The following is a 19,029-nucleotide window of genomic DNA, read 5'->3' on the forward strand; positions in this document are numbered from 1 at the left end:
TATAGTCCTTAGAATGTCAGAAAGTGGACTGTTGTAATAAAGTGTAATATTATTTACTTGTGAATTTTGCAAATTGACTGTGTTGTGGCATTACATTTAAGTCTGCATGCGGTTGTCTCAAATGTACACTTAATAAAACATAAGTCTATCAAATGGAATGAATCAATATCAATTATTAAGCAGATCCTCTGATACCCAAGACATTGTGTCTCTCTATAGATACAATACACCGTTCAAAGCTCAGATCCAAAAATGGGTTCAGAACCTCTCCAACACAACAGATATCATTGAGAACTGGATGACTGTGCAAAACCTCTGGATTTACCTTGAGGCTGTTTTTGTCGGTGGAGACATTGCCAAACAGCTGCCGAAGGTAATATCAGTAATTTAGTCTTCCATACATTGACACCTAGATTTTACCCTTTTACTGAAACTGAAGAAACAATGGGAAAAGAGTGAAGAAACAAGACTAGGTCAAGATTATGACTGATTTTAAACCCACATATTCCCTATGAGTATCATGGCTCAATGTGTTGGAGCATGTTTACTAACTGCCTGATATTCAATGAATCTATCAGTTTAAAGGGGGGGTGAAATGCTATTTCATGCATACTGAATTTTTTACACTGTTAAAGAGTTGGATTCCCATGCTAAACATGGACAAAGTTTCAAAAATTAAATTGTATGATTGAAGGAGTATTTCTTTTCCAAAAATACTACTTCCGGTTTGTCACAAGTTTCGGAAAGTTTTTTTCGAGTATGGCTCTGTGTGACGTTAGATGGAGCGGAATTTCCTTATATGGGTCCTGAGGGCGCGTCTGCCGGAAGAGCGCGCGCTCCCGTATAGCACAGCACTGAGAGCACAACAGACTTCACTGATCAGAGCGAGAGCGTCGCGAAATGTCACAAAAGGAGTGTGTTTTTGGTTGCCAGGGCAAGACAACCCTGCACAGATTACCTAAAGAGAAACAGCATTAAGGGACCAGTGGATGGAGTTTATTTTTACAGAGCATCAACGGAGTTGTGTAAGTGTTTGTGTTTGTTCCCCTGCATTTCGAAGATGCTTGTTTTACAAACAAGGCCCAGTTTGACGACGGATTTGCACATCGTTTATTTCTTAAGGATAATGCAGTCCCAACGAAAAAGGGTCACAATCGTGTGTTGGAACCGCATGCGGTGAGTGAAACGGCTTCAAATATCTCTGTGTTGTTAACTTAGCTGTCGGCGTGTAAGCAAATCAAGTAAACAACATGCGATGTTGTCATCAAACTGCACTTTCCACATGTACAGCTTAAAAAAAAAAAAAAAAAAAAAACACAAAGTGGAACATAATCATTTTCCAAAACCGCTAAGCAAATATATATACAGTTTCAGTACATACCACATAGAGCCGCTGTTGTTGCTGCTGCTCTTGTTAAATTTCAGCCTCTGGATCATAAATATACGCTGAATCTGACTGTTAGCAATGGTTTGTTTTTGGTTGGTTTTGTCCTCAAGCTTCCAAACGCTATCAGCGCAAGAGCCTACTGGCTCTCGTGATTCTTTAGCTCCGCCCACATGTCACGCCTACAGACGCTCGTGTTTTTCCGGAAAAAATCGGTACAGACTATATTTCTCTTATGAATATAATAAAACTAAAGACTTTTTGGAGTTATGAAGGATGCAGTACTACTCTATAGGTACTCAAGATTAACAGGAGATTGATTGAAAACGAGCATTTCACCCCCCCTTTAAGATTAAAAATGTTACAAGACAAGATGGATTTTATGATATGTTTGTTTTGTTTTTCCTTACAATAGAAAAGCATAAGAAACTTATTATAATTACATAGTTAAAATGGTTTACAAATGCACTTTATGATTTAAACTATATATCCTTACACTTAGGTTGATACGACCAAAATATTATTTCACCGTATTTCAGACAGGAACCACTTTGGCAAGTTTACTTTAGTTTATTGAACACAATTAATCTTTGGCGGTATGGTTCCTTATGGGGGTTCTTGCTCCCAGAGTAATTGAACATACAAGAGCTTTAACATTAACCCCCTGGAACCATGAATTTAGAAATTGTAATGATTCTGCCCTCATGTCCTTGATTTTTCCTCTAGTCTTGAGGCAGGATCATGACAGGCCCATGTTTTGTGTGCAAGCACATGGCCTTGTCTTTGGGTCATGTGCTTGTGTTGTCTTGTTTCCTTGCCCCGCCCTCTTGTTATCCTTGTTCTGTCATTATTGCTTCACCTGTGTCACCTGTTATGTTATCATTAGTGTCCCTATTTCAATCCCCTTGTGTTTGCTGTCTAGTGCGGTTCATTGTTACACTTTGACTAAATGTTGTGAGACCTGTGGATTGTTTTTCTGTAGTGTGAGTTCCTGAGAGAAGAGTCTTTTGTTTATTGTTTGTTTCTAGTCTAAGTCTTGTCAAGTTATTTGTCTATTCCCTAGTCGTTGTTTTCCCCTTCGTGGGTTTTGTTTTCCCCTTTTTGTCATAAATAAACCCTGTGTGTAGTGCGTTCTGTCTGCGCCTGAGTTCATTCCCGCATCCCCACGTGACAGAATTAACTGCCAAAGAAAGAACTCAGCAGACAGGATGTCCTCCGAATTTCAGTGACAACTGGAGTCCCATAAGCAATGCTGGTTGTCATCCCCACTGACAAGAGGAGTGTCACCCTTCCATTCTCGTCTCAGGCTGAGAGGATCCTGAGGAACTATGCCCAACTATGGGAGAGTTTCCCCCTCGAGATCCCCACCTTCTGCCAAGCTGCCAGTGATCTCGAAGGGTCGTGTCCTGGCAGTTGCAACACTGGGGGATCAGGTTCTTGCCTCCCCGAATCCCGTGGCACATTCCACACCAATCAGTCTCTGCAAGAAATGAGGGAGAGGGTTCTCGTGGGAGTCTGCCTCAGAATCCTCAGCATCGGAGTCAACCCTGCCTGAGACTGTCCTTCCACTACCAGTCAAGGCTCTTGCTGAACTTCCCCAACCAGTCACAGATCCGGCTATTGCCTCTGCACCGCGGCCAAGGAGAAAGAAGAGGAAGAAGGGTTCTTCTGGTCCTTCGTCCCTGTCTCCCCCTGAGTCCATGATGCCTCTCCAACCTGCTGCTGTCACTGAGAGCGCTGTTCCTGAGAATTCTGCTTTAAGAGTGGCTCCAGAGGTTGCTGCAGAGGAGGCTGTTCTGAAGACTGTGGTGGAAAGCGTTGTTCCTGAAATTACCTCAGTAAAGGAGGTTTCTGAACCCGCAACAGAGAGAACTGTGTCTGAGTCTGCAGTCGTGAGTGCTGAGGAGAGAGCCGCGGCCGACTCTGCTGCTGAAGCAGTGTTGCAGTCTGTTTCGGCTTGTCTAGAGATGCCTGTTGTCATTGCTGCCAAGACCCTGTCAGAATATTTGTCATGCCTAGTCAAGATCCTAGAAGTACCTGCCAGACCTGTCTTGTCCCCAGACCCCGTTCCTAGAGCTGCAGTGAGCGCTGATCCCGAGCCAGCTGCAGTGAGCGCTGATCCCGAACCAGCTGCCGTTAGCTCCTTTCCAGAGCCATTTTCTGTCAACGCCGCTACTGAATCAGAGATGAGTGTGGATTCGGATGGAAGCTCTGATTCCTGGTCTGTTGCTGTGAGCCCCGGACCATTTCCCACTTCACAGTTGCCTGCTGTACCCCCTGTCACAGTACAACCTCGGACTGTTTCTCCCAAGATCACTTCCCACTCTACGCCACTCAGACCTGCCCGGACCCCTCGTCATCAGCCTTCGTCCCGTCAACCTAAAACCTCTGCTCCACCCATCCACCCTGGACTTCCCCCCCATGAACTTTGTTGTTCCGCCTCCTCCCCTTCCTTGTTTGTTTTTTTCTGATTTGTCACCCAAACCCTTTCGTGGTGTATTCGTGTTTACCTTTACTGTTATTTGACATGTTTTGTTGGTTTGTGTCTATCTCTGTCAGTCTGGAAGCCGCTCCTTAAGGGAGGGGTTCTGTCACGATTCTGCCCTCATGTCCTTGATTTTTCCCCTAGTCTTGAGGCAGGATCATGGCAGGCCCATGTTTTGTGTGCACGCACATGGCCTTGTCTTTGGGTCATGTGCTTGTGTTGTCTCGTTTCATTTTTTTTTTCAGTCTTTTTTAAGTCTTTTGTTGTTTAATTAACATTACTGACATAGACACCAGCAGGTTAATTAAAATCCTGTCCCTTTAAGACCGAATGCATGGATCCAATATATTGTACTGATACACATCCAGTTCACCCAACTGTTTTTTTTTATGTAACACATAACTAACAGTGTTTATGTGAATTATCAACATGATTCTGACATAACTGCAAGCACTATTAGACACAAAAGAGAACTGAATTAGAGATAGAATGCTAGCCCGTGGGCACCACATGGAGTTCTTTTCACATCTTATTAAGCTTAATAACTCTATTTAACACCAAACACATCCCACTCTTTATTTTCTGATGCATGTATGTTTTGTCACTCTTAATGTGTAAAACTTTTAACCAGTACTGTGCTACACGGATATATTTGCATGCGGTGAAATAAAAAATAGCAAAATTTCTAACGATAGACACGTTATACCAATATATACCATTATATCTCCCAGCCCTACTTACAGTAAAATAAATACATTGTTTTTGCATGACAAAAATAAATGTTTTATCTTTCCATTTTAGGAGGCGAAGCGGTTTTCCAACATTGATAAATCCTGGGTGAAAATCATGACTCGAGCTCATGAAATGCCCAATGTTGTCCAGTCATGTGTTGGAGATGAGACTATGGGTCAGCTGCTGCCTCACCTGCTGGAACAGCTAGAGATGTGTCAAAAATCCCTCACGGGGTACGTCACACCTTTGTTTGTCACTCAAGTCCTTATATCAGGTTTCAGCAGTTTCTTTATCAGTTTGCAGTTTTCAGCCGTTTCTTTACCAAGATGAACCTTGGAACTTTGCAGTTCTATTGTCACAGGTGACATTTGGTTGAGTGGGAAATGAAATCTGTGTGAGGTTGAGTAGAGCTCTTCAAAATGCAGCTATTTTAAATGCAGCTATTTTTTTTTTCTTTTTTTTTCTACTTTGCAGGTACCTGGAGAAGAAGCGTTTGCTATTTCCACGTTTCTTCTTTGTGTCAGATCCCGCACTGCTGGAGATTTTGGGCCAAGCATCTGACTCACACACCATCCAGGCTCACCTGCTCAACATCTTTGACAACATCAAATGTGTCCGCTTCCATGAAAAGGTGAACACTACTTTAAATAAGCAAAATATAACTCTTTGACCTTCCTTTCCAATAATTTAGACATCCTGGAACAGTTGCTGCATTTCATTGTCATGTTTTAGGATTATGTTTTTAATTTTAACTTAAAAATATCTGCTGTGAAATTAAACCATGATTATTGCTACAATTTGCTTTTAGATGTATGATAAGATTCTGGAAATATTATCCCGAGAAGGTGAAACAGTTGAGCTGGACAGGCCTGTCATAGCGGAGGGTAATGTGGAGGTCTGGCTTAATGCACTACTGAAAGAATCACAGAGGTCTTTGCACCTTGTCATCCGTCAGGCTGCACTTGCCATTCAAGACTCTGGCTTTGAGTTGATACAATTTTTGGACTCCTTTCCAGCACAGGTAGTGGCAAAATAGTGACAGTGATCACTTGTGACCACAACTTGTATTGTAAATTAAGCAAAATGATACAGTATATTAACCAGACTGCTTGTTTACTTTATTTAGGTTGGTTTACTGGGAATCCAGATGATCTGGACAAAGGATTCTGAGGATGCTTTGAGCAATGCCAGATATGACCGTAAGATCATGGCTAAAACCAACCATTTTTTTCTTGAGCTCCTCAACAATTTGATTGATATGACCACAAAGGACCTTGGAGCCGTTGAACGGATAAAATATGAAACACTAATCACCATTCACGTGCACCAAAGGGACATCTTTGATGATTTGGTGAGTGCCTTAAGGTGATGATACACGGGGCAGCTTTTTGAGCAATGTTGCTGGCCAATGTTACCATTGTAGCAACAATCACTTTCTGGGGAATAATTAACTCAAGTGAAGTGAATATTCATGAGTCTATGAATATGATTTGCTTATTGCTTAGAATTATTAAATTACCCAAAAGAGGGAATATTTAATCATTTAAAGGCAAACTTTACTAGAATTAATTTAAGTTATATAGACAATCTGTTCGTCCCGCGAACTGGATGCTAGACCTCCTTATCAAAAATCAATAAAAATACCCTTCTTACAAACTCCAAGAAATATGAATCTTCTGATCAGGAAAAAACTATATTTTCTGTGTCTGTACTATTTAGATTACTGAAATTAATTCCTAGAAAACAAAGCTTGTAGCTTAGATCACACGATTCAGGGACTTCGATCTTGAGGAGCAATAAAAGGGTTCAATTCAAGCAAATTATTGTATTTAATAAAAGCAGACTAAAGAGTACATAACTACAATTCACACAGAGTAAATATGAGTATATAGCAAAACAAACAGTACAATTTAAACAAGATAATCGAATGAGAATAGTAATGAGATAGAGAGGGAGAGGGAGAGAGAGAGAGGGAGGGAAGGCAGATCTCAGAGTGACAATTTTCAAACAGTTAACTTTGCAAGAGACCATAAGTCATTGGATAATTTCACAAAAATGAGTTGATAAGATGATAAGAAAGTATACATGCTTTGATCTGGCTCTTGTGTGTAGCTGAGTACAAATTGTCCGTTGGTGCAGCTTCTGCGTTGTTCTTTCAGGAGCAGATGATGTGTGTGCTCGATGGTTAACGCGAATGTAAACTTTGTCAAAAGATGATTAGACTTAAGTTCGTTTGGCTTGTGGGGACAATTGAACGAAGTCAAATATCAGAAGACAATAAAGAAAACTAAGATAAAACAAAAAGTAAAGAAGAACAAATGGAGAGACTACTAGAGAAGTCCAGTCACGAAGATGAGAACCCCCTCTTTCTCTGGCGGAATGCCAAGAACAAGGGTTTTCCTTTGTTTTTTTTTGGAAAGGTTGGTTTACACCTATCTCACCATATGAACCAATGAAGTGTGAGAAACTGAGGCGGAAAAATCTTCTTTGTCTGCTGATTTCCGCCCACTGGTCTAATTTATGGCTATGACAAAATTAAACATTTTTCCTCAAAGTTTGTACTTCTGAAACAATGTATCTTTTTGTAATTTGCCATTGAGAGTCGTCACAGTCGGGTTTTTACGATTATAACGACACCATAAACTATAATTTTGCGAGTCAGGGATGGCAAGGAACCGAAACTCCATCGGTGACAGAATGGAGAAAAAAACCTTGGGAGAAACCAGGCTCAGTTGGGGGGCCAGTTCCCCTCTGACCAGACGAAACTAGTAGTTCAATTCCAGGCTGCAGCAAAGTCAGATTGTGCAGAAGAATCATCTGGTTCATGTGTTCTTGTCCTGGTGCTCCTCTGAGACAAGGTCTTTACAGGGGATCTGTATCTGGGGCTTTAGTTGTCCTGGTCTCCGCTGTCTTTCAGGGCTGTAGAGGTCCTGTCTAGGTGCTGATCCACCATCTGGTCTGGATGCGTACTGGATCTGGGTGGCTGCAGTGACTAAGGAAATCTTTCTAAGGAAAGATTGTGATCAAATAGCACACCTAGGTTCCTAACGGATGACGCAGAATTGACAGAGCAACCATCAAGTCTTAGACAGTGTTCTAGGTTATTACAAGCGGAGTTTTTAGGTCCTATAATTAACACCTATTTTTTTCTCAGAATTTAGCAGTAAGAAATTACTCGTCATCCAGTTTTTTATATCGACTATGCATTTCATTTGTTTTTCAAATTGGTGTGTTTCACCGGGCCGCGAAGAAATATAGAGCTGAGTATCATCAGCATAACAGTGAAAGCTAACACCATGTTTCCTGATGATACCTCCCAAGGGTAATATATAAAGCATGAAGAGTAGCGGCCCTAGTACTGAGGCTTGAGGTACTCCATACTGCACTTGTGATCGATATGATACATCTTCATTCACTGCTACGAACTGATGGTGGTCATATAAGTACCATTCTAATGCACTTCCACTGATGCCAACAAAGTGTTCAAGTCTATGCAAAAGAATGTTGTGGTCAATTGTGTCAAACGCAGCACTAAGATCCAATAAAACTAATTGAGAGATACACCCACGATCGGATGATAAGAGCAGATCATTTGTAACTCTAAGGAGAGCAGTTTCAGTACTATGATATGGTCTAAATCCTGACTGGAAATCCTCACATATACCATTTTTCTCTAAGAAGGAATATAATTGTGAGGATACCACCTTTTCTAGTATCTTGGACAGAAAAGGAAGATTTGAGATTGGTCTATAATTAACTAGTTCTTTGGGGTAAAGTTGTGGTTTTTTGATGAGAGTGCACTGTCTGATGTGATACTGTAGCTGACGGCTGAATGGTTGCAATTTTATCTCTAATAGTATCGATTTTAGAAGTAAAGTAGTTCATAAAGTCATTACTGCTGTGGTGTTGGGAAATTTGTTGACTTTATTTTTCATTAATTTAGCCACTGTATTGAATAAATACCTGGGGTTATGTTTGTTTTCTTCTAAAAGAGAAGAAAAGTAATCGGATCTAGCAGTTTTTAATGCTTTTTCTGTGGAATAGGTTACTTTCCCGCCAAGCAATACGAAATACCTCTGGTTTTGTTTTCCATCAGCTGCGCTCCATTTTTTGGGCTGCTCTCTTTAGGGTGCGAGTATGCTCATTATACCATGGTGTCAAACTGTTTTCCTTAACCTTCCTTAAGCGTAAAGGAGCAACTTTAAGTGCTAGAAAAGAGAGAGTCCATAGTTTCTGTTACATCATCAAGTTGTTCTGAGGTTTTGGATAACCTAAGGAATTTGGATACATCAGGAAGATGACTTAAAAAACAATCTTTTGTGGTAGAAGTGATGGTTCTTCCATACTTGTAACAAGTAGAATTTACAATTTTGGCTATATGAAGTTTGCACAGAACTAAATAATGATCTGAGATATCATCACTTGGTGGAATAATTTCAACACTATCAACATCAATTCCATGTGACAGTATTAAATCTAGAGTATGATTTCGACAATGAGTAGGTCCTGAAACGTGTTGTCTAACACCAAAACAGTTCAGAATGTCTATAAATGCTGATCCCAATGCATCTTTTTCATTATCAACATGGATATTAAAATCACCAACTATTAAAAACTTTATCTGCAGCCAGAACTAACTCAGATGTAAAATCACCAAAATCTTTAAGTGAAGACTCTTTAATAGTCTTCACTATGCCACGTGAAGACATCTAAGCACATGAAGAGATACATTTAATACATTTAGAGGTAGTTTTATCAAAAAGGTTAATGTGCGGGCCAGAAATACCCGTGTGTTTGTGTGTGTGTGTCTGTGTTGTGGAATGTGTCATCGTGCCATGAGTGAAAAAGGCAGGTGTCTGTCTTTCCTTTGAGGCTCACGCGAGTATCTCTGGACTGTCTCGAAGGTGTAATAACTGTCACCCTGCCATAGGATGTTGCCGACAACGCGGCGCCCGAGTGGTGAGTCATGTTGGAAGATGCTGTAAAACGAAAGTCCTTGTTTTTTTTACTCAAGTTCTGGTCTTTGAGAGCAGAGTGTATTAGAGAGTCGGGATTCATTAATATGGAACAGATGGTTGAATACCATCCGCTCATTACTGTTACACCATCAATGGCCAATCAGGTGAGATTAGGGCCACAACCAATCTAAAGTATCCAGATAAATATCCTTCCACTTAGGTGATATGACCAAAATCGTATTTCACGGTATGAACATTTTTATTTCTCAGTAACAATATATTTCTCCGTTTTATTTTATTTTGTTGCATATAAAACAAAGAGGCAAATCACAAACGACAGGACAAATAAAATAGAAAAGTGATAAAAAATGTAACTTTAGTCAAATAGAAATTTGTTGCCCATTCTCAATGGGAAAGTGCCCAAGCAACATTGCTCAAAAAAGTTGCCTTCTATAGGTATCACTATTTTAATCCAGATTCTATTAATCCAATGTGTATGGTATATGCTGCAATTGCTCAGAAAACAACTTTTTTCTTGCCTTGCCTTTTATCTTTCTTTATTTTTATTCTAATAAATTCTCTGCACTCATTTGAGTTCATCATGTAAGGATTTTATATTTACCTTTTGTAAACAAACCTCCATTTTTAAAGTTTTGCCTTTGTCAATTTACAAACGGCAATTTAGCTAATTACAGGCACCCAAATTACAAAACCATAAATAAGCTTCCTCATAATTTGAATGTCAACTGGCAAGGTTGGATGTCTTAATATCTCTGAATGCCAAACAGCACTCAGACAGTTTTAAGTATTCGTAGACATTGGGTCTCTTTCACTAAATATGCGTAGGCACAGATTTTTGCGTGAAATGTGCGTATGGACGTTTTTACGAATAAATCATCATTCATCAAAACTTTCGTACTAAAATGTATTCTAAATGTATGAAAAGATTCAAGAGCAACCTATACCGCACGTACGCAATAATCATGTACAACCGGGGCCTTATAAACATTGCGGCGCGTGCTCTAAGGAGAGAGCGCGTCTTTAGAGAGCGCACAGATATGTTTGCTGAGAGTGACAAATGGCTGTTCATTAGCTTTAGGTTGCCCAGAGAAGTCCTCATTGATTTATGCAACTCACTGGAACCACACCTAAGCCACATCACCAACTGCTCTCACCCTATACCACCTTATCCTCCAAGCCTGCGTTACCATAACCCATGCTTCTTTTTTTACCTGTGCCCGTTATGCCAGTGGATACACTTTTAAATAACAAATTTTTCCTGGCTTCCACCTCCGACAGCAAAACCTTACGTTCATTATCGTTAAAGTTATTTTTCTTTGTCTTTTTGTTTTGGTGCCATAATTGTCTTTCTCTGTACAAGTGCTGCGTTGTGGAAAGCCCTTATATGGAGCTGGTTTGGGCGTGAATTATGCTAATTACGAACCTCGTGCACGTGTGCGCTCATTTAGAAGACTCCAAATTCACTAACAGAAAAACGAGTTTGAGAACAAGCTCATGTGCGTACGCACGTGATGTAATTATCAATGAAGATTCGGGAGGAGCGCGTCAGATACTTAGCCTAATCATCACAGGTGGACCACAATCAAGTAATCAATCCCACAGTATAAATATCGCTGACTTACCTCTATCCATTGACGGTTTATCAGCATCCCTCCTCCACCCCATCTCCTCACTTCAAGTTCACTTTACAATATACGGGGAAGGGGGGGTACTCTAGGTATGGGCAATTCCCGAGCTCGGAGCCCTTCCCCGGACAGCACGCCAAATACGCATACCATACCTCAGCTAATTATATGTAAGCGTGAACTAGTGAATTGTGAATTAGGCGGAAAGTTATCGTGAGAAGTTCAAATGTGCGTATAAATAAGAAAATTGTACGCAATTATTAGTGAATGAGACCCATTGTCTTTGAGACAACTCTAAAAGATAACCACTCAGCAAAACCTAATCTTGTCACACAGTGTCGTTTGCACATCAAAAGTCCCACAGACTTTGAATGGTTGAAGCAATGCCGCTTTTACTTTAATGAAGACTCGGATAAGATGATGATCAACATCACTGACGTGGGTTTCGAGTACCAGAATGAGTTTCTTGGCTGCACCGACAGGCTGGTCATCACTCCTCTCACTGACAGGTGCTGTTGGCAATTACAAGCTTGTTTATCTCTGTTTTTCCTTTGTGGGATAATTTATGTATAATTTCATTCAGATGTGATTTCTTACATATCATACAATTATAAATTGTGCCCAGTACAAAATACAAAAGACCAAGAAGAGGATTAGCATAAGAAATAATATTATTTATAAGAAAAAATTATATTCTCAATGGTGATTCTCATTATTGTAATGCATGTTGTAATACTACGTTTTTTATAATTTAAATATTCATAAATTAAATGCTGTTCAACAAATACTACTAGTATGTATAAAAACTGAAATAATATCTCACTTTACAGTAATAAGAATTATTCGTATTATTTATTTATTTATTTATTTATTTATGACATTAAGATAATTTAATACAAGAATTGTCAATAATATCACTGCAAAAAAATAGACCCAATGGTCTTTAAGCAAAATATACATACATACACACATACATACATACATACATATTTACACATTACACGTAGCACATTATTTATTTTTTTCTTTTTTACTTTCCATGCAGTCAACCAGTAATTTGTGTTTTGTTCTCATAGAAAAGAAAATCTGTTAGTTTTCTTCAGAGAATATGTATGGAATTAAAGAGTAAAATGATGTTGTGAATATACTAAATGCATATGCCAATAATAAAAACAACAACAATAGTGATAATGTACTAATAGTAGTTATAATAATAAAGTACATTTGATTGCAGCATGTGTTATGAACGTTCAAATATTATTACTGGACAACAGACAAAAATACTGATTAAGAAAATGCTTCTTTGCAGTGCAAATTAAATTTTTTGTTTAATATTAAAATATATTAATCTCTGCATGATATTAATGCCATTTTCAATATATTTCCCAGATGCTACATTACTTTAGCTCAAGCTCTGGGAATGAGTATGGGCGGAGCCCCAGCTGGGCCAGCAGGGACAGGAAAGACAGAAACCACTAAGGACATGGGCCGCTGCCTGGGCAAATATGTGGTGGTATTCAACTGCTCTGACCAGATGGACTTCAGAGGCTTGGGCAGAATATTCAAAGGTGCCACATGTGTGCTCAATGCAGATTTTAAAGATAAATGTAACTTTATTCTTGCAATTAAGAAAAATCATATTTATGTAATGTAATTATAAATGACAAAACATGGGAACTCTGTAAGTAATCAACTCTTAATTCATTACCCATACTCAAGTAATTTTCAGATGATATGGTGTGTGAAATTAAACATGAATAACCAATTTCTTTGATTTTTTAAATTATTTTATTAGAATATACTTGTTCTTTTTGCAATCTTGAAGTTGTTGATTTATTTATTTTTTTTTCTTTCTTTCTAGGTCTTGCTCAATCTGGCTCCTGGGGTTGTTTTGATGAGTTTAACCGTATCGACCTGCCAGTGCTTTCAGTAGCAGCTCAGCAAATTGCCATTGTACTCACCTGCAAGAAAGAACGGCGGAAGAACTTCAACTTTACAGATGGAGATAACGTGGGGATGAACCCAGAATTTGGCATTTTTCTTACCATGGTGAGCTGGTGTCTTTGTGTCTTCTTTAAAACATCACTCATCTCAAAAATATTTACTTTAACACTAGGAAGTAGGAATTCAACTGTGACTGCTCATCAACTAAATTCTGTATTACTGTGGCAAGTTTGTTATTTATTAGTGGCTTGTATCATATTACCACTCTTTACAAAATAAAAGCAATAAAATTTAGACATTTCTAAAAACAATAAACCACTGAACATTATTTATGCTTTGTAAATCCCTCCTAACTTTTTTTCCCATATTTTATAGAACATTTTACAGTTACTTATAGACATCTCATTTAGATACGGTTACTTATCTCATTACTGTTTGTGAAAATCTGTGAGAAAAGGTCCAATAAATTGGTGGTTAGAGTGGAAAAAGGTTACACATACACAGTAATATATGTTGTTATTTTCACCTTTTTTATCTCCTTTTCTCTTTTCAGAATCCTGGATATGCAGGGAGGCAGGAACTTCCAGAGAATCTGAAAATTAACTTCCGCTCAGTGGCGATGATGGTTCCTGACAGACAGATAATTATCAGAGTGAAACTGGCTAGCTGTGGCTTCATTGACAATATTGAACTAGCCAGGAAATTTTTCACTCTATACAAGCTGTGTGAGGAGCAGCTCTCTAAACAGGTGACTGTCATTGGTCGCAATATAACTAATAATCAGTGTAACTAATAATATATATATAACTATATAACTATTAATTGAGTTCTGCCCTACTCATTGTGAACTAGATTAACAAGTAAGGATAGAAAATACTGTTCTTGTTCAGGAATGTGTGACAATGACATGATCCAGGTGGATTAACACAGTATTTTTAATTGTTTCCAAATCTTTACCTAAATCTTGATGCTGTGGATAAAATGTGTCAGCCTTCGTTCTTGAATAGACTTTTACATCATTATATATAACTTAATTTACATATAAATTAGGGTAATTGTAAAAGTAACGTCTTGGTTACGTATGTAACCCTCGTTCCCTGAAGGATACCTGAGCGTCTCCAAAGCATTCCCGAATCAGCTGAACCGACTGGGGGTGGAGTCTCCAAGAGGAGATTTTGAGTGAGTTGCGACATGCGGCCGGAGCGTAGACCACCCTGACGGTTGATGTACACACCAGATCCCTGTGCTTGCATAACCGCTATCGAGAGTGAGCTAAGATCAGCCAGTCATGGAGGTAGTTGAGGATACAGACACCTTGTTCCCTGAGAGGAGCCAAGGCTCCCTCCGCGACCTTCGTATAGAAGCGGGGAGACAGGGCCAACCCGAATGGGAGAACCTTGTACTGATATGCCTGCCTCTCGAAAGCAAACCGAAGAAAAGGTCTGTGTCAAGGAAGAATGGAGACATGAAAGTACGCGTCCTTCAGGTCGATCGCTGCAAACCAATCCATCGGACGAATGCATTCGAAAATGGGCTTTGGCGTTAGCATCTTGAGGGGAGTCTGTGCAGAGCTTGGTTCAAGGCATGCAAATCCAGGATTGGCCGTAACGCACCTGTTTTCTTGGGTACTATGAAGTAAGGGCTGTAAAAGCCGGACTTCATGTCGGCTGGAGAGACCGGCTCTATCACTCCCTTTGCCAGCAGGGTCGCGGCCTCCGCGCACATGACAGGGGCATCTTTGCCCACCATCATCGCGTGGATACTCCAAAACCTGGGGGGGACGCCGGGCAAACTGAATCGCATAGCCGAGCCTGAGCGTCCGGATGAGCCAGCGGGAAGGCCCGGTGAACTCTAGCCACGTCGCCAACTGTTGTTCGTGGCCTGTTGGGACCCAGAGGTAGAGGAAACAGCTCTTTTAGTGAAGGTTTGGGTACCACCGGCCGCAGAGAACAAAGGATTCTCCCCCGGCCCTCCTCCGGGGGAAGGAGTGGTCCTGCTACCATCTCCTTGACGAGCTGATGTCTCCAACTCCGGGTCGCCATCTCAGGAATGCCACTTGGCCTGGCGTTTGTCAGGCTTAGGGGCAGAGATGGGTTGCGCCGCCTTTCTGCAGCCATCTCCTCGCTGCGGCAGGGGTGAAGGCTGCTGCTGTGGCCGAGTGGGAGTGGAGGAGGCCGCAGGGGGGTGCCCTCGGCGACAAGCAGGCTGCTGCGCTGGTGGCGGGGTGGAGACACCAGTGGGCCGCCGGGGCAGGATGTGTCTGATAGCCTCAGAGTGCTTATGGGCGGCAGAGAACTGCTGGGCAAAGCTCTCTACCGCGTTGCCAAAGAGGCCATCCTGGGAGACCGGGGAGTTGAGGAGCTGAGCCCGATCAGACTCCCTCATGTCTGCTAGGTTCAGCCATAGGTGGCGCTCCTAGACCACCAAAGTGGACATTACCTGACCCAAGGAGTGCGCAGTGACCTTCGTCGCCCGGAGAGCGAGGTCAGTAGCAGTGCGCGCCTCCTGCAAAACCCCTGTGTCAGCACAGCCCTCATGCAGCTTGGCTTGATAGACCTGAAGTGAGGCCATGGCATGCAGGGCAGTAGCGGCCTGGCCTGCAGCTCTGTAAGCCTTGGCCACGAGCGTGGATGAGAACTTACAGGCCTTGGAGGGCAGCTTGGGACTGCCACGCCAAGTGGAGGTGCTCTGTGGACACAGTTGCATCGCAACAGAGCGCTCCACCGGGGGAATCCCAGCATACCCCTTGGCCGCCCCGCCATCGAGGGCAGTGAAGGCGGAAGAAGTACCAGAATGGTTTTGGGCAGTTAAAGGTGCCTTCCAAGAACTGGTTACTTCCTGGTGCACCTCCAGGAAGAAAGTAACCAGAGGGGGTAGCTGGCGATCCACATGAGCAGCCCCCAGGAATCAATCATCCAGCCTCGAGCGCTCGGGACAGGGCAGAGGATTCCACTCAAGCCTGATGCAGCAGGTGAAAGCAGTACGTGATGTGCTATGCAAAAGCTTGAATGCGTGTTGCTCGCCTTGCTCCTTATATACCCGCTTTGCGGGGCGGAGCTCACGATACATATCCCAAAGACCAAGGTACTTTGTGTACCATTGGCTCGTTTTGTACCACTCGAAGGTGATTGGGCTCTTGGGCGAGATCCCATTCGTAATGTCGAACGTGACCGACTGAAAGGGAACTAAAATTTTCTAAAACGACTAAAAGTGTAATTTGGGAGTATGTTGTAGGCATGTTAAGAATAGATCTGTTCACCTACATTATACCACTTGTAAATATGCTTTGCAATGTCATATTTCTTTTCAGCTCATTCATTAAATTATTACCACTTTCTTAGTACATTTTACTTAAAATTGCACTGTTCTTGAAATTCATTCCTATGGGACATTCTTTAAAATTGTCCTGGCAAACAACAGTAACAAATGTAACCAGAAAAATTATCTTGGACTAAAAATGGCATTTAGAAATGTTATATCTAGCCAAGATTTGTCTGATGCATTTTCATTTACAATGAACTAGTGTAAAATAATGACACTGTGACAAATGTATCAGGAGTTATGACTATGTGTGAATGTCTTGTTTCTTAGCACTTTAGCACTCTTTAGCACCCCCAATGGGGTGATCACGACAATACCATGCCGATCCATCCATCCATCCATCATCTTCCGCTTATCCGGGGCCGGGTCGCGGGGGCAACAGTCTAAGCAAGGACGCCCAGACTTCCCTCTCCCTAGGCGTACCCAGGCCAGCCCTGGGAAGGCTTCCAGGAGGCATCCGAAATAGATGCCCGAGCCACCTCAGCTGGCTCTTCTCGATGTGGAGGAGCAACGGCTCCACTCTGAGCTCCTCCCGAGTAACCGAGCTTCTCACCCTATCTCTAAGGGAGCGCCCAGCCACCCTGCGGAGAAAGCTCATTTCGGCCGCCTGTATCCGGGATCTTGTCCTTTGGTCATAACCCACAGCTCATCACCATAGGTGAGAGTAGGATCATAGATTGACCAGTAAATCGAGAGCTTTGCGTTACAGCTCAGCTCCTTCTTCACCACAACAGACCGGTACAGCGACCGCATTACTGCAAAGGCTGCACCGATCCGTCTGTCAGTCTCCCGTTCCATCCTTCCCTCACTCATGAACAAGACCCCAAGATACCTGAACTCCTCCACTTGAGGCAGGAACTCTCCACCAACCTGAAGTGTGCAATCCACTCTTTTCTGACTGAGAACCATGGCCTCGGACTCGGAGGTGCTGATTCTCATCCCAGCCGCTTCACACTCGGCTGCAAACCGTCCCAGTGCATGCTGAAGGTCCTGGTCTGAGGAAGCCAACACGACAACATCATCCGCAGAAAGCAGCAATGAAATCTTATGGTCCCCAAACCGGACACTCTCTGGCCCTTGGCTGCACCTAGAAATTCTGTCCATAAAAATTATGGTAGTAGCCCTTTATTGTCACTAGTCACAAGTACCAGCGAAATTAGCCATCAGCCTGTCCATACATACACAACATACATACAATGGGGTTGACAGGGAACAGGAAGACAGGGAATTGAGGAATAAATACAGCATAATATTAGGAAAGTGAAGAGAAAAAACAAAAACACTCATACTATGCTCCTTTTGGGAGTACAGTATGAGAACATGAAAAAACACCTCAGCAACAAAAGCAGATACACCATAAACACACTTTGCAAATGGGGACGGAAATTGGGGGGGTCGAGGTCCAGTGCAGACAGCAGTCGTTCTACCCTGCAGCTAGAAAGCGCTGGTCATGGACCCGCTTGACAGACGGTACAAAGCAGCGAAGGCGAGGGATGGGGGTGGGGAGGTGAGTGCATATCTGTATACGTGTAAGAGTTTGTGTATTTATAGGCCTGGATAGTTGTGATTCTCTCTAGATGCCTCAGTCCGGAGATTATACAGCGTCACAGCAAGTTGCAATGGAGAGAGCCTTGGTCAGGTCCTAGACAGAATCAACAACAATCAGCAGGTGTCTTGTGGGAAACGGGTCGAGGAACGCAGAGCATCTCGTTGCCATGCTTTCCAAGGGGAAAATTTGTTATCCAGCCAAGGCCAAGCTGGGAGTGGAGCCGAAAGAAAATAAGATACCAGTTGTTTTGGTCTAGTAGCCGCATTCCAATTTAACTGTCACTATGTTTGTCTTTTTTGGTCTCTAAATCCTCCAATTTCCTTTCCAAAGCCGTGAGCTTCACCGTGATGTTATCCATATTGTGGTTAATAGTCTCAGTCTCAATGCTGACTGCTCTGCCCACTGTTTCAATCATGATGGGCAGCCTTGTGAGGCTTTGGACAGCTGTTCCCATCTTCTGAATTTTCCAATAACACAGGGCAAAGCCTAATCCAATCAGCAGAAGACCTGTTATCATGGCTCCGAATAGGTAGATATCTTCAATGTCCTCCATGGAAAGAGCCGCCAGACACACGACTCACCAATTTGCCCATGCGTCTATCGTGAAGCCAGCTGCGAACGTTCCGGCAGGGCAGTCAGGTTCCCCTGAAACCCAAGCTCCTCATCGAGAAGATGGTGTCAGTTGCGTTGAGAGACCAATTTATCAAATCCATGTTTTAGTTTAGGAAAGCAGTGCAGAGAGAGTCTCTCAAAGTAGACAAGACAAGAGACAGGCGAAGCAGGCAGGGCAGGGAAGGAGAGCAAAGAAATGCGTCCGCCTCCATTGAGAGCTGAAGTAGTAGAACCGGTGACAAGGGGCAGCCCTGCCGGAGTCCAACTTGCACCGGGAACAGGTCTGACTTACTGCCGGCAATGCAAACCAAGCTCTTGCTCCGGTCGTATAGGGACCAGACAGCCCTAAGCAGGGGGCCGCCGACCCCATACTCCCAGAGCACCCTCCACAGGATGCT

General features: G+C 42.2%; 1 protein-coding gene across 2 annotated transcripts in view; it reads left to right on the forward strand.

The window, feature by feature from the left end:
* The window catches only part of dnah5 (dynein, axonemal, heavy chain 5), a 179,193-nt gene that overhangs the window by 39,668 nt on the left and 120,496 nt on the right, over positions 1-19,029 (forward strand). For both annotated transcript variants that reach the window (XM_026264930.1, XM_026264931.1), the window contains 9 exons: positions 220-373; positions 4,671-4,834; positions 5,076-5,232; positions 5,410-5,622; positions 5,728-5,952; positions 11,542-11,714; positions 12,595-12,773; positions 13,067-13,254; positions 13,703-13,897. In XM_026264930.1, coding sequence (XP_026120715.1) covers positions 220-373; positions 4,671-4,834; positions 5,076-5,232; positions 5,410-5,622; positions 5,728-5,952; positions 11,542-11,714; positions 12,595-12,773; positions 13,067-13,254; positions 13,703-13,897 — 1,648 coding nt within the window. The remainder of the gene's footprint in view (positions 1-219; positions 374-4,670; positions 4,835-5,075; positions 5,233-5,409; positions 5,623-5,727; positions 5,953-11,541; positions 11,715-12,594; positions 12,774-13,066; positions 13,255-13,702; positions 13,898-19,029) is intronic.

The sequence above is a fragment of the Carassius auratus genome, unplaced genomic scaffold (genome assembly GCF_003368295.1).
Source record: "Carassius auratus strain Wakin unplaced genomic scaffold, ASM336829v1 scaf_tig00217152, whole genome shotgun sequence".
In the NCBI taxonomy this organism is placed as follows: domain Eukaryota; kingdom Metazoa; phylum Chordata; class Actinopteri; order Cypriniformes; family Cyprinidae; genus Carassius; species Carassius auratus.